This window comes from Fusarium vanettenii, assembly GCF_000151355.1.
Source record: "Fusarium vanettenii 77-13-4 chromosome 2 genomic scaffold NECHAsca_18_chr2_1_0, whole genome shotgun sequence".
Classification (NCBI taxonomy): Eukaryota; Fungi; Ascomycota; class Sordariomycetes; order Hypocreales; family Nectriaceae; genus Fusarium; species Fusarium vanettenii.
In genome coordinates this window covers 175,897-189,792 of record NW_003315867.1, presented here as the reverse complement: position 1 = coordinate 189,792, position 13,896 = coordinate 175,897, and the positions used below count along the sequence as shown (strand labels likewise).

At 50.9% G+C, this 13,896-nt stretch overlaps 6 protein-coding genes across 6 annotated transcripts; 4 read left to right on the top strand and 2 right to left on the bottom strand.

The window, feature by feature from the left end:
- Positions 1-119: 119 nt before the first annotated feature.
- On the bottom strand, positions 120-1,274 carry NECHADRAFT_99063 (uncharacterized protein; the record flags this gene model as incomplete). Its single annotated transcript, XM_003045675.1, has 1 exon — positions 120-1,274. The coding sequence occupies one exon, from the start codon at positions 1,272-1,274 to the stop codon at positions 189-191; it is 1,086 nt and encodes a 361-aa protein (XP_003045721.1). The 3' UTR covers positions 120-188.
- A 244-nt stretch (positions 1,275-1,518) lies between these two features.
- NECHADRAFT_33380 (uncharacterized protein) lies at positions 1,519-2,480 on the top strand (the record flags this gene model as incomplete). The annotated part of the gene is made up of 2 exons (XM_003046248.1): positions 1,519-1,877; positions 1,925-2,480. 2 exons carry the CDS (start codon positions 1,519-1,521, stop codon positions 2,478-2,480), a joined length of 915 nt encoding a protein of 304 aa, XP_003046294.1.
- Positions 2,481-2,644: 164 nt separating this feature from the next.
- NECHADRAFT_32743 (uncharacterized protein) lies at positions 2,645-4,823 on the top strand (the record flags this gene model as incomplete). The annotated part of the gene is made up of 3 exons (XM_003046247.1): positions 2,645-2,950; positions 3,113-4,355; positions 4,408-4,823. The coding sequence occupies 3 exons, from the start codon at positions 2,645-2,647 to the stop codon at positions 4,821-4,823; spliced, it is 1,965 nt and encodes a 654-aa protein (XP_003046293.1).
- A 1,487-nt stretch (positions 4,824-6,310) lies between these two features.
- On the top strand, positions 6,311-8,280 carry NECHADRAFT_75862 (uncharacterized protein; the record flags this gene model as incomplete). The annotated part of the gene is made up of 5 exons (XM_003046246.1): positions 6,311-6,478; positions 6,559-6,720; positions 6,907-7,078; positions 7,109-7,828; positions 8,147-8,280. 5 exons carry the CDS (start codon positions 6,311-6,313, stop codon positions 8,278-8,280), a joined length of 1,356 nt encoding a protein of 451 aa, XP_003046292.1.
- Positions 8,281-8,491: 211 nt separating this feature from the next.
- Positions 8,492-10,534, bottom strand: NECHADRAFT_75861 (uncharacterized protein; the record flags this gene model as incomplete). Its single annotated transcript, XM_003045674.1, has 7 exons — positions 8,492-8,619; positions 8,673-8,807; positions 8,857-8,931; positions 8,987-9,188; positions 9,253-9,300; positions 9,361-10,203; positions 10,250-10,534. The coding sequence occupies 7 exons, from the start codon at positions 10,532-10,534 to the stop codon at positions 8,492-8,494; spliced, it is 1,716 nt and encodes a 571-aa protein (XP_003045720.1).
- A 1,972-nt stretch (positions 10,535-12,506) lies between these two features.
- On the top strand, positions 12,507-13,083 carry NECHADRAFT_34156 (uncharacterized protein; the record flags this gene model as incomplete). The annotated part of the gene is made up of 2 exons (XM_003046245.1): positions 12,507-12,791; positions 12,838-13,083. The coding sequence occupies 2 exons, from the start codon at positions 12,507-12,509 to the stop codon at positions 13,081-13,083; spliced, it is 531 nt and encodes a 176-aa protein (XP_003046291.1).
- Between the last annotated feature and the right edge of the window lie 813 nt (positions 13,084-13,896).

The following is a 13,896-nucleotide window of genomic DNA, read 5'->3' as shown; positions in this document are numbered from 1 at the left end:
GATTTTACATTGGCGTTTTGGGCATCATGGATAATGGCAGGCTGCAATGATATAATTACACTTGCCTGAAGATTTAGATTGGCATTAATACCACTTTTACAATTACTTCAATACCTTTTGCCTTGCAACTCGGTGATGTCTTCGCCTCGGCTTTGCGCATTTGACTCAAATACACCAAGCCTAGAGCATCAATCCATACCCGCCTCAGGCTTGACCCATATCCTAACGCGATGCACATGATTTCTTCGACCACTAAGAGGCTGCTCAGTGCCAGATTGAGAGACTGCCCTCGCGACCAGGACATGTTCGCCTTGTGTCAACGTCAATACCGCTCTCCACCTCTGCCAACTGAACCCCTCCCTAGGCTTCACCACGGCATCCGTCCATAACTCTTCCGCGGATGTAGTGACGAGAACGCGCACCACAGGCTCATGGCACCAGGCCCAGCCTTCAATCACTACCTCGGATCCAGAAACCACTGTGTCCGGGGCCGGAGAAGTAATAATTGAGTTAACCTCTACACTCCAGACAGGTCTCTTCCAGCTCCCACTAGGATTTGTTGGATCAATCTCGTTATAGAACACAGTCGTGTATGGCCCAGGTGCTCTCTTGCCCTGTAGACTCAACCGGCATATCCACTTGGTCATGTTTGTTCCGAACCACCCAGGAACGACAAGTCGAACGGGTCCTCCTCTCTCTTTGCTGAGCCGGTGGCCATTCATCTCGAAAGCGAGGAGAACTTCTGACCCGAGAGCCTTTTTGATTGGAAGATCTTTTTGATACCGATCTGCTGTCACGCCGGCAAACGTCCCGTAGTCCAGTCCTTCAGACCATACGTATTCAGCCTCTGGGCTAGGTTTTGCCATGGCTAGAATATCAGCCAGACGCACACCAGTCCAGTGGACGTTTCCAATGCGCCATACTGCATCCGTTGGAGGCTTTAACGGGCTACCGTAGCATTCGTGGAACGCCGTGACTGTTGTTTGAGGGAGTTTCAAGAGTTGCTCCATTGTGAGAGCGAAAGGATTCCGAACCATGCCATCGACCACAAGCAACCACTTTTCGGTATCAACAATAGCAGCGCCCATATGTATAGTCTGAAATAGTTTGTCATCTGAAGTCGTAAAGTCGTCTAGTTGATGAGGGGCTGGTGGATGTCTGATGAAGAAGCCATCTGGGTCGATTTTAACACAGGCATTTCGCTCTCGTCCGGGTTTGGGGAGTGTTGATATTTCAACTCCAAAATTTGAGGTAGCATAGAGTGAGAGTTCCATGATGGCTGCGAGATAGTTGTCGGTGAAAAACAAGATTCAGCTTGCCATGAGAATAAACTCGGACCAAAGGACTAACTTAGCGTGCTGTGAGGGTTATGTAACCTAGTTGTGACGAGATTTGACGCCCTCTAAAGACAAATTATACAACGTTCAACGGCGAGAAAATACCTCTCGTCGAAAACCCAAACTTGAGCCGCACTTTCATTGCCATCCAAGACGCAGCGTGTTATTTGATTCGACAGACATGGCAGAGTTACCGAAGTATTCGCCAAAACAGCTGGCAGAGTATCTGGACCGTATCAAACTACCAGCGTCTCAACATGCTAGAGATCCACTGGAGTTCCTCACACAGCTCGTCCAAAAGCAACTGGTTTATGTACCTTTTGAGACTTTGTCGCTTCATTATTCCACGCACAAGAATGTATCTCTTGATGCTGAGGATCTGCACCAAAAGATCGTGCATAAGCGTCGAGGAGGCTACTGCCTAGAAAATAACTCATTCTTTGGAACAGTTCTTCGGAGTCTTGGTTTTCACGTTTTCGGTGTCATTTGCAGAATTACCATGGCTACTCGAGGTGTTTTTGATGGAAGCTGGCGGGCAATGTGAGTCATGGAGCACCATTCTGTCGCCGGAACTAACGAAAAGCTAGGAGCCACATGGCAAATATCGTCACCATCGATAACAAGAGATATTTGGTAGATGTTGGTTATGGGGCTGATGGGCCTTGCACACCGCTTCCGCTCGACTCAAGCACCATCAAAGACGGTCTACCGAACCAACAACTCAAACTAGAGCATAGAACGCTCCCACAACATCTTGACTCTAAACAAAAAGTCTGGGTTTATTCCCAAAAACGAGGCTCAGAAGATTGGGTAGACATCTACCATTTCCCCGACGTCGAGTTCTTCCCCCTCGACTTTGACATCCTCAACCACCACGCTATGACCAAAAGTCTATGGGCCAGCACCGTCGTAGCCCAGAGATTTACTCTCAATGAGGATGGCCTCACGATTTCGGGGACTCTGTTGTTAGTGAGGGATGAGCTCAAGGCTGGGAACTCGTCACCGCAAAAGATGAAGGTGGTTAAGAAGTTGGAGAATGAGGAGCAGAGACTAGATGCCTTGAAGGAGCATTTTTCAATTAGCTTGACAGAGGAAGAGCAGAGTGCGGTCCGGGGCAGTGCTGTTGAGCTGGGCCTTGCTTGATGAGGGGTGCTTAACAAGCTGTAGATCAAAACGGGGATACTTAGATGCCTTGTGCGGCTGAAGCAACAGTGCTCTACTAAAAATGCAGTGCAGTTAGCTGTACATATGACCTCCTGCACCAACTCCAACCCCGCATACTTCCTCCTTCTCTTCACAGAATGGCAATGTCTTCGTATCAGTACTCAAAGCTAGTCGATGCCGATATTCGGCTGCTGACGCACCTCCCTGGCCAACCTGACTCCAGTATCAAGATCCAAATTCACCATGCTCCACTCAGAGCGCCGCCGGATAGACCTCGTCAGCAAGTGACGCTGGATGAGTTGCGGAAAAAGATACCAGATGGCTGGGAGGCACAGGAAACTGTCGAGGGACGGTTCATCTTTGAGAATGACGAGCTCAATGTTACTTCTTGGTCACTTCCAGACGACAGGGTTTCTGCTTCGCTGTACAGCACCCCAGCGGACGAAACGGTATTTATTCCGCAGTACGAGGCGTTATCATACACCTGGGGAAGCCCCGAGAATCCTCAAACCGTCCAAGTCATCTCCCACGATGATCCCTCCACCTCTTGGACACAGAAGATTCAGTACAACCTCTCCGGCGCATTGAAACACCTGCGGTACCCAGGCAAGCCTCGAATACTCTGGGTCGACGCCGTCTGCATAAACCAGGCCGACATCCCTGAGAGAAACGCACAAGTCCCCCGCATGTCCGACATTTATCGGCTGGCAGACCGTGTGGTAGTCTGGTTGGGTGAAGAAACGAGCAACAGCAAGCTTGCAGTTTCTACCCTCGATTATCTTGGTGCCCAGATCGAGCTGACCAAGCAGGGCGGTAGACTACCCTCCCCGGGTTGTGATCGCCAGGACTGGTTTCGGTCTCTGACTGAGATGCCGTATGACGAAGACACCTGGCAGGCTATTGCAGACTTGGTCAACCGTGCCTGGTTCGGCCGGCTGTGGGTTCTACAGGAGATTCAACTTTCCAACCACAAGGCAGTGATGCAATGCGGGATAGAACAGATCTCCTGGCAGCGGTTCCGCAGGGCCATGGTTTGCCTTGAATCCAAGAGGAATCTTCCACAGGTCGTCATTTTCAGCAAGCTCCCTCGGCTAGGTGTCTTTTGCCTCCCCGTCGAAGGTGTTAACTTTGCCATCCTCCTCCTCCGGGTCACACATCTTGACTGCTCTAATCCGCGAGACAAGATCTATGGGCTGCTTGGACTCGCCTCTCCCAGTCTGCTGGCTCGTGTTCAGGCTCAGTACGCCGAGCCGGTGGAGTCCGTCTACCGAGACCTGTTTCTGGCGATGACGGACCAGATGCAGCGGCTCCATTTCGAATTCTGCAGCTTGCGGACAAGTCAAGCCCGACAACTTCCGTCGTGGGTTCCGGACTTCTATGGCGACCTAGTCGAGTTGCTGTTCCGGGGAGGAAGGTATGCGTCTGGAATGTCTTGTTCCCATGCAACCTACGTGGCCCCCGGCTCCCTGTACGTGTCTGGCATTCGAGTGGGCACCGTGAAGAGCAACAAGGGAGCATATCCCGACGATGTGGCAAAGAGGCTCGCAGTGCTTCACGATTGGAAGCCGGACGATCTTGAGACAGGAATCTATCCTACAGGGGAAAGTGTCATGGATGCTTTTGCCACGACTCTCGGTCAGGATCAACTTAGAGATCGGTTTCCTACCTCGGCCGTCCATCCGTATCTTGATGAATGGAAAGACAAACTGAGCAAACTCTTGGTCACCTCTCAAGACTCTGGCGAGCATCCAGACCTCGGTGCTTATGCCTATGACTTGCGGTTTCTAACCAAGCAGGCCTTCGTCACCTCAGACGGGGGCTACTTTGGTCTGGCTCATCGAGACACAGCACCAGGTAGGAAGATTGAGCCCATATTGTTAGGTGTCTGAAACTGACTGAGTGATAGGTGATATCATCTGTGCCATCCTTGGATGCAGCGTGCTGGTTATCCTCCGCCCGACAACAGTAGGGACCTTTCAACTCAAGGGCAGCTGCTATCTCCACGGCTTCTCCAGCGCAGAGGCATTTCTAGGTCCCCTTCCATCACCATGGATCATCCAGTACAAGCCTGATTCATTCGGTGCCCAAGCTCCTTACTTCTTCAACAAGGACACAAAAGAAGAGACGCAGGAGGACCCTAGATTGGGAAAACTACCTCCTGAGTGGGAAGCTGTCCAGAAGGAGAGAACAAGGGATGATCCAATGCTTTTCAGGTGGTTCCGGAATAGGAACAATGGACATACTATGAATTCGGATCCTCGTATGCTGCCGCTAGCTTTGTATGAACGGGGCGTGCCCTTAGAGGACTTCCAACTCATTTGAACAGGCTTCGATGGATAGAAGCCTTATAGCTCGGACTACACTTCTTATAGCTATCTTTATACTATAGTCTCAACTTGTCTAGAATTTACATAGTTACTGTCTCTCCAAAACGATCCACTAGGCAGTACTTTACCAACCCCTTTAACACAACCGTCACAAAATAATCGTCTGATAAATGCCAGCTCGTAACATCAAAAGTCTCTTACTTACATCTGTGCATCATCTTGAACCGTCTTTGTAGCTAAGAGGGATATAGCTTGGCTGCGGCAGCAGGGATTTTTCCTCTTGTTATCACCCTGCCCGGAGAAGGCCCTTTATCTACCAATGATATTGAGATATTTAAAGGAAATGTTCACAGCCTGCTGCTCGCTAAGCGCTAAGTGTCTCCCTAAAAAGCGTCTAATTGGTTGTCAAACAATGTGGCTTTTCAACTCTGGATCACGAGAGCTAACTTAAGAAAATTATTGGCAGACTTATTAACCCTTGGCTCCCCCGTACATCCCCGAACAATCATGCTTTACACATGCTTGGAGAATCTTCGTATCAATGGACATAATTCCGGAGCCCCGGGATGCGGTACCTGGAATCCGCGTCCCACTTGCCGAGCCGACTGAGCTGCCGGACCCGGAGGCGGACCTCAAGGCCGGACTGGCCCCACTAACCAGCCCGGACACGCCGTTCCGCATCGCAATCGAGGTTGCTGCCTACCTGCAATCCTGGTTGTTCTTCGGTCTGCTTGCTCGCAACTCGGAGACCGGTTCTCGCTCGAAGATTTCGTGACTCATTTTGAGGGCAGGCCGGAATGCCGCTTCCTGAGCATGAGGAACCTCGACGCCTTGCTCCATGAGGTCTATAATACAGACACAGACCACGAAGTAGACGCAGACGCAGACCACGATGCAAACGAAGGCCATGGCATAGACGCAGACCGCGATGCAGACACAGACACAAATCACAACACAGACCAGCACAGCCTTGATCTCCAGCACGCGGCAGACATAGTCCGACAACTGGAGGCTCTTGAGCACCTGAGAGAATCTCCAGCAGGGGAGACTGGCCTTTTGGTTCTAGTTTTAATTCGAAGGCTAGATGGCTTCTCCAGAGCCACCAGATTCGTGTGGTCATCGGCGTTCCTGCAGAGGCGTACACGAGATGACGGCTAGTGTCCTCAGGAAATCGATTAGATTATGAACCACTACGACCCCGTTATCGCCTGTTTTCTAGCTCGGTTGCGGCGCACACGCTCTATCATGCACACACAATGTACCGAGACTGCGTGTGTGGCTAATAATGTCCGGCTGGACTCTGGATATCGCCAGCGACATGTTTCTGACGGATGCAAGTGCTCAGCTATCAGCGTCAACGCTGATGCCGTCAAAGCCATCATAGCGCAAGGGCGTATTCCTTTGGTGTCCGTCCAGCATCAGGAAAGGGGCCAAATAAGCCTCAAGGTCACTGCTGCGTCATAATCGAGCTCATACACTGCTATGTCGTATGTCTGGTCTGATGGTCTGGGGAACCCAACTGCCAACGGTCTGCCCCAGTGTCAACTTGAACTTATTTCCACCTCTATCTCCAAGGGTTTGACCGAGACAAGCAGTCTAGGCAACTATCGGATCAAGAGCGTACACATCGACCCTACCCAAAACAAGACTGTGCGTCACTCGGGGGGAACGGTAAACTGTTCTGGCTGGACACACTATGCATCCCTGTTGCAGTACCTGGAGATTCTCAGGGGGGGGTTGACAATGTCAAAAAACTAAAGTCCATGGCTATCAACCAGATGGGAGAGATCTACGCGGCGGCCAAGCAGGTTTTGGTGCTCGACTCGGAGCTGCAGCGTGCCCATAGCGACGTCGAGGATGATGTTTCGAATACCGAGCTTCTTGCACGCCTGGTATGTTGTTCCTGGATGCGACGATGCTGGACGCTGCAGGAGGGCGCCCTTGCAAGTAGGATCACGTTCCTATCCGGGAGTGGGCTGGTGACGCCCCTTTTTCTTCCTGGGCGGGACATCGTGATTACTACCATTATGTCAGATACGGAGAAGACAGACATTCTGCCTGGACCGCACATGTACTAGTGGTTAATCAAGCAGTTGTTATCGAAAAGCAGGGAAGGGCGCGATGATAAAGAAGGCGAGGCGGCTGCCCTCAGAGCCCCAGTACTCTCATACCTACGCCGCCGTTTCCAAGAGACTCTGGACGACATAATATGTATCCTTCCACGTCACCATGGGGAGTGGGACGATCTTGGTAGGTTCAGCACTATCTAGAACAGCCTAGCGTACCGGAATACCGCAATGAAAGAGGATTTGCCTGCCATTTTTGCAAATCTACTAAACATCAATGCTTTTAAGATCCTGCAAGAGGACCCTTCCCGAAGAATGCAGGCGTTGCTACGAAGTCTTTACAGCCTCCCTGTTGAATTACTTTTCAACAAGGGCCCATTCGCCGAAGTGGGCATGGACAGCCTCTCCCGATGGGTTCCCAGTTTCCCAAGCAAGTTCAAAATGGGCCGCTCAAAAGAGATAAGATGGACAAAGGATGGGGATTTGGAGTTCAGTTATTTGTCTTATGGACACATAAGAGAAGGCGACTTTCTAGCTGTAGTCTTTGGTGGTGACACTCCAAGACGGGACAGAACATGCTCAGCATTTATTCTGCCACTATTTTACCGCGAAGGAGATGATATTCTCATGGAGCTTCTGGTTCGTCTCGAATATCCAGACAAGGATGAGATGAGCCGTCATGATGATTGCGAAGAAATCTTGATACTGGACCGACGACCCAGCCCCGGTGTACGCACTACGCCAGCATGCTCTAGAGGCTGTCTACTTCGTCTCCTGGATCAAGATGATGATAGCTTGTGGAGGGGCATTGATGTGACGGGCCAGTTCGATTGCCCACTAACATGGACTGTGGCTTCGCCCGATGACCTGGCTCGCTACCCTCGTGTTCCACCAAAAGAAGCTTGGAGGACCTTTGATCTGACTGTCAAATGTGGTAAGTTGACTTTCATTTCCGCCCCAGTCATCGAGCTTGGGCTAACGAAAGCAGACGCGGGCCCTCGTAAATATGTACAGCGACCCTTCCATGGCAAATTAACGAGACTTAGCGACCTGTTTATTTTTCTGGCGGTTGGCCCTCTTAGTCAAACTTTCTTCATCAGTCTTGTCATTCGCATCGTCATTGAGGTCTGATTGGGCTGGTCGAATCTCTCGCCGCTTGGCCGCGCAGCAACCATGGCCTTCGCCCTGGAGGCGACAGGAATCTTTGCGTACATTGTGCCACCGCCGCTGTCACAGGTACTTTTTATCGTAGACCGCTTTCGAGAGGCAGGGGGGACTGTAGTCGCTGGATGTGGCCTATGTGGTGCTGAGCCTCGTTGGGAACTTGTGGTTGTTATTTTCCTGGGCATGGGTGGCCAAGATATACGCCCGTTCGTTGATTTATAAGATGTGGCTGCAGTCTCTTAGCCCTGAATGGCCAGTGGATGGTGGATGGGGATGGAGGGCCTATTTTGCTGCTAGGGATTTGCGTGATAAATGGCACAAGTGGTTAGATGCCTTGGACGCTTAGGTCGGCAGGTATACTATTTCTTTTATCATTATCGCTGTTGACTTAGTAACTAGAGCTACCAGGCGCGAAATCAGTACAAGTACAACCTCAAGAAGTGTCGGTGCGCTGAATGGCAGTGTACACAATTCTCGAGATCGCCAGAGCCTTCTCCTCCTCAAACTTTCTCGCCACAACCTGGACACCGACAGGTGCCCCATGATACACGGCTGGATCATCTAGACAACATGTTAATTCAAGTCAGATAAAGACGGGGGCGTTGGCTACTTACACGATTGCCAGTTGAGCTTGTCCATGTCTCCCAATGGCTTGTAAGAAGGGTCAAAGACGTCAATCTTCTCGTCAGCTTGCGTCACGGGGATCACGACGGCCGAATAGTTCATCAAATTAATTGCCTCAGTGTATGCTATCTCAAACTTTAGTTGGCATTGTTCTCTCATATTCATTTGACTGACCGGTGTGATAATACTTGCCCGGAATTACGGCTGCGTGGGGTGCAACGGGCATGATCACAGCGTCAACTTCTTGGCCTAAGCATAGCAGTGTTAGGCAGGCAGGCACTTCGGTCGAGAGAGTAGAACTCACCATCTGAATCTACAGTAGAACTCCAATAGTCAGAGTATTCGCGCTCGTAGGCAAGGCCTTGAAGAGTTAAATCCTGGTACTCTAGCAATCCGATCGGTGGCCGAAGCTGGAAGGCCTGTTTCAGGTCCGGAATCAAGGGCTCTCCTGACAGGTTGAGATGTTGATGGATGTCGTGAGCACCATCGGCCATGAGGAAGGATACCTATAGAGATAGTTTAGCTAGTTCCATTCATCAAATAGATGAATAGCGAAGGATTTAAACCTACATGAACTCGCTTGGCTGTGGCGTGTGATGGTGGTTCCCAATCTACCACCTAACAGCGTATTAGCGAGACATCCAACAGGTATCTGTGGAAGTGTGGGAGGGGGGATACCTTGTGGCCGGAGCTCTTGAGGGCATCGTGAACCATTCGCAAACCTCGGAGAACAGGAGGATGGGGTCCAACAACACCATCTGTCCAAAAAACACCAATCTTGAGAGGTTTTGCAGCGGGCTTGGCATGGCCCTGCTCATCTACTCGAGACGAGTATGAGTCAAGCACCTCCTGGCGGAAAGGAATCGGTACGACCGATGGGTCACGCTGCCAGGGATCCGTGCTGAGAACAGACTTCAGGAGGAGCTCCAGCGCATCCAGCGATGTCCCAAGGAACCCGACAGTCGAGCGGTAAGTGTTCTGGCCAGGGTTTGTATTCGCCACGTCGCGGTAGGCGAGACGCTCCGGAGTCGGCTTGATGGAAAAGATGCCGCAGAAGCCAGCAGGAATACGAACCGAACCTCCGATGTCAGTGCCAACTCCTAAAGTGCTCCCGCGGAGAGCCATCAGTGCACCCTCGCCCCCAGAAGAGCCTCCACATGACAAGTTTTGGTTTTGAGGATTCAGTGTCTGTCCGATGAGGTTGTTCTTGGTCTCTCCGAAGAGAAGCGTCTGGGGGAGGCTAGTCTTGCAGAACAAGACTGCTCCCAGTGAGAGTAACTCTGTGACAATCTGACTCTCGACTTGGTGCCTCTGCTTTGGCTCTGAGATGCCGAGGTTGCTTCCGATCCAGCCCACATAGCCCATTGTGGTGTCGATGCCCTTGACGTGGAACTGGTCCTTGAGACTGATGGGGAGGCCGTGGAGTGGTCCAACCGTCTTGTTGTTTTTGGCGTAGTAGTCGTCCAAGTACTTGGCCCGATCAAGCGCTTCGTCAAAGAAGATTTCGTGGAGGCAATTGTTCTGAAGTACGGTTAGTCATGGACAATTGGAACAAGCTGAGACGTACGATCTGATGGGCAACAGCTGCCGTCTTGCAAAAGGCGGTTGTAACCTCTGTCGCAGACAGCTTTCCACTTCTGATGGACTCGAGTATCGGCAAACTATCCATGGATGTGATGGAAACAGTTTGTTTGTCCAGAAGCTCATTGATGAAGGAGCCTGTGAGGCCACGCTGCCGACTGGCTCGTTCCAAGTCTTTGGGCGCAAGTCTCCATGAGGGTTTGATCTTGGACAGGGTCGTCGCTCGCTTCTCAGCCGCTCGGGCCTCCCAAGGCAATTCAGACATTCTCATGACGGTAGAGAGATGCCGTGTCGATGCAAGATCTCGTTGGTTGAAGGTGAAAGCGGGGAAAACATCGATTGAGCAAGTCAAGCTGTGAAACACAGACAGATAGCAGAGGTGTGCAGAGCATGTGACTTTTCTTATGGACCGTGATTAGGTCATGGCGGCGACGAAATATTAAAAACTCTTAGTGCAGATTTGAGCAAAGTCCCTAGGGGAAGGGAGACTATGTTTAGGATAGGATTATATCATGAAGGTTGAAGTCGTCATCTAAGCCTAGGACTTGGATGCACTAGTTCTACGGTGAATTTAGAGCTCCACAAGCTTCCCCTAAGGGGTCTCTCAGTGGGGAACTGCTCCTCCAGTCAAAGCTCCCAAATGAAAAGCTCAGGCTTGTTCTCAAGAATTATTCCTGGGTTGCTGAGCAGCCTAGGAAGGAAGACGGCGTTTAAAGGGTGCTGTCCCTGGTGGGTGCTGCGACCGTTCCGTGGCTATCAGCAAGTACGTACTATTCGCCTTCATTCCCGAGGCACCAGATGTCACCTTGTTAAAGCTGGTGATGTCCATGCCACTCTGAGCCGAGGGATGCAGGGGTAGGGAATAATCAGGCGATCCATTATTTTTAGCACATTCATGAAAATTCTCTCCGCGCCTGAGCCAAGGGGCTACCCTGCAGCTCGATGCATTGCTGACATTTACACCTGGAAACAGGAATTGGGGGATCTTATAAGTCGAGGCTCGTTTATGGCGAGACCGAATATGCATGATAACGTTGCAGTTCAACGGTGGCAAACTTATATGTACCTCGAGTTGATCTCATTCACTCGGTGAGGGTGCATCATTACCGACAGCATTTTTGAGACCCCTTTCAACAGCGAGTTCATGATATGATAGAAACAAGGCTCATTTCGAACAATATGAAACAAAAAGCAAAAAAGGATACCACGTGCTTGGCGTCACCATGCCAAGTGCGCAAACAGACCGCGGAAAGTTCAACGTCGTATCAATTGCCATGTTCCGTCAAGATGCGGAGCTGATAAGCGATGCGGGGACAAGGCAGTTTTCCCATCACCAACTTCCACGACGATCGCGCGGAACGAAAGAGATGGCAGCGCGGAAATAAGCGTCACAAGGCTGTTTTTCCCCTCGTGCCGCAATCCCGAAACAATCTCCTCCATTTTCTAGTAAACAGATGTCAAATTTTTTATCTCCGCCAGGGGTCGAGGCAGCCTTGCCAGAGATGAGAAGAAAAGCCATCAGTGCTTGGACTTGAGCCCAAGGTATATGCAGTTTGCCCTAATTTACCACTGTCGAAATTGTCCTGCCGGTTATCTGCCAGCCCGGTTGTGTCAGGTTTATGGGTCCGCTTCTCCAAGCTCGTTGAGCTTGCATGAGGTTAAGAAGCAAACAGGCTAGCTTCTCCCAATGGATGGGTGGCATGAACCCACGAGTACATGGCTCACCTTCAGGCTCCTGCAAGTGAAAGGAGCAAAAAGCTTTCATCTTGGCCAACTAACCCGTGTCTAGAAACTGCCGGTTTCATCAAGGACGCCTTGTGAGTGCGGCTGATGGATTAGCGCGTGCGTTGGTCTAATTTCACGGCTCGTCGTTAAATTGGGTGGCGCCTCAGCTTCACAACCCACTGCCAAATCAGCTTCTGCCAGCGGGTCACAGGGCTGAACATGGCTCCAATTAGACAAACGCCTCGCATCCGTGCTGTAATCTTGGGATGGTCGGGCGAACAAAACGCCTTGCTTACTAGCATCTTGCCTTGTAGGACTAGATTCAAGTTGGCTGCGAACCGTCGAGTGCCACTGAATCTCTGCGAGGTTCATAAGGCCAAGGACGTCCTGCTGTCAGTAACATTCCTTTCATTCATCAACCGACTCTCCTTGACTCTCATTCCATCTACTCTTCACTTCAACAACCTTGCCCAGCGCATTTTCGTCACTCTTTATCTTATCTTCAAATACCCTTCACAATGGCCACCCCTGCTCAGAACGTCAACAACAACGGTCCCATTGACCACAACGACCTCAACGAGTGGAAGGACCGTTTCAACGACGTCCTCGCCCGCCCCAGCGAGCATGTCAACTCCAAGTCTCCCGAGTCTTCCCAGCCCTGGCACAACGCCTTCTTTGGCTGCTTCGCCCCCATCGACACTTGCTTGATCACTTGCTGTGTTCCCTGTGTCACCTTTGGCAAGACTCATCACCGTCTCCGCAAGAACGGTAACCTCGATGGCTATGAGCCCATCAACACCTCTGTATGTTTCACATCAACCACATTGTTAACTGTACTAACACATCTAGTGCCTGATGTTCTGGGGCTCCTCCTGCTTCGGTCTCCACTTCATCCCCCTCGCCCTCCAGCGTGCCAACCTCCGTGAGAAGCACAACCTCCAGGGAAGCTGCCTCGTCGACATTGCCACCGCCTGCTGCTGCGGCTGCTGCGACCTGATCCAGCAGGACAAGGAGGCCGAGTACCGCGAGGCCCAGGCCTCCAGTGGCCAGGGTTACAAGGCCAACGAGGGCATGTCTTATCCCGCCAGCAACTAAAGGGTTGAGCATGTCTTTGACGGTGTTTGGATCTAAGTCGAGTTTTGCGACTCTTTTGTATTGCCATCGATACCCCTTTGAGGTTATGACATGAGCGGTGGTTGAAATGCCCTGTTCTTGTGTGCCTCATGTCCAAGTCTAGATCTCTTTGAATGGAACATAAATGTCTAATGTAAAATGTTGTTGACCGTTTCTTGCGTCAATTGAGTGAGCTCCAAGCTGCCCGTTTCCAACCCTAGTTTCCAGTAAATTTAACCTTGCCGCTTGTGATTACTCCAACGTTGCATCACTCCAGCATAATTCGTCCTCCTCTTGACTTTTGTGGCCTCTGCCTTCTGACAGAGTTCATTCCCACAAACGTTATTGCCCTTGCATGAAAGCACATGGCGTTTGGCTCAAAAGAAATGGCGGCGCCTTCATGCAAACGCCTCCATCTTTTCATTTCAAGACACAGCCCACTGACAACCATCCATAGTCCAAGCGTAGAACACTTCTAGAACTTCTTCCCCATCCCCCGCGAAAGACCCGACTCACGGAGAATTGTTCAAAAGGCGGGAAAACTAGTCCACGGCCAACCTCCTCAAATGGTAGTTCGGAGCATTGGCATCGCAGGCTTCCCCTGTCAAAAGGTCGTATCGGTCTAAACCTCCGTCGGGCTTGTTTCGTCATTGGTGGAGTAATAGTAATCATCCGCGAACAGGTGGGGATGGCACCCTTGAACAGGAGAATTAAGCTTGTCTCCTGGCCTGATGGCTCTGGACTATAAAATATCAAGACTACCTCGATAGAATTTATGTTCTTCATCACAGCTCT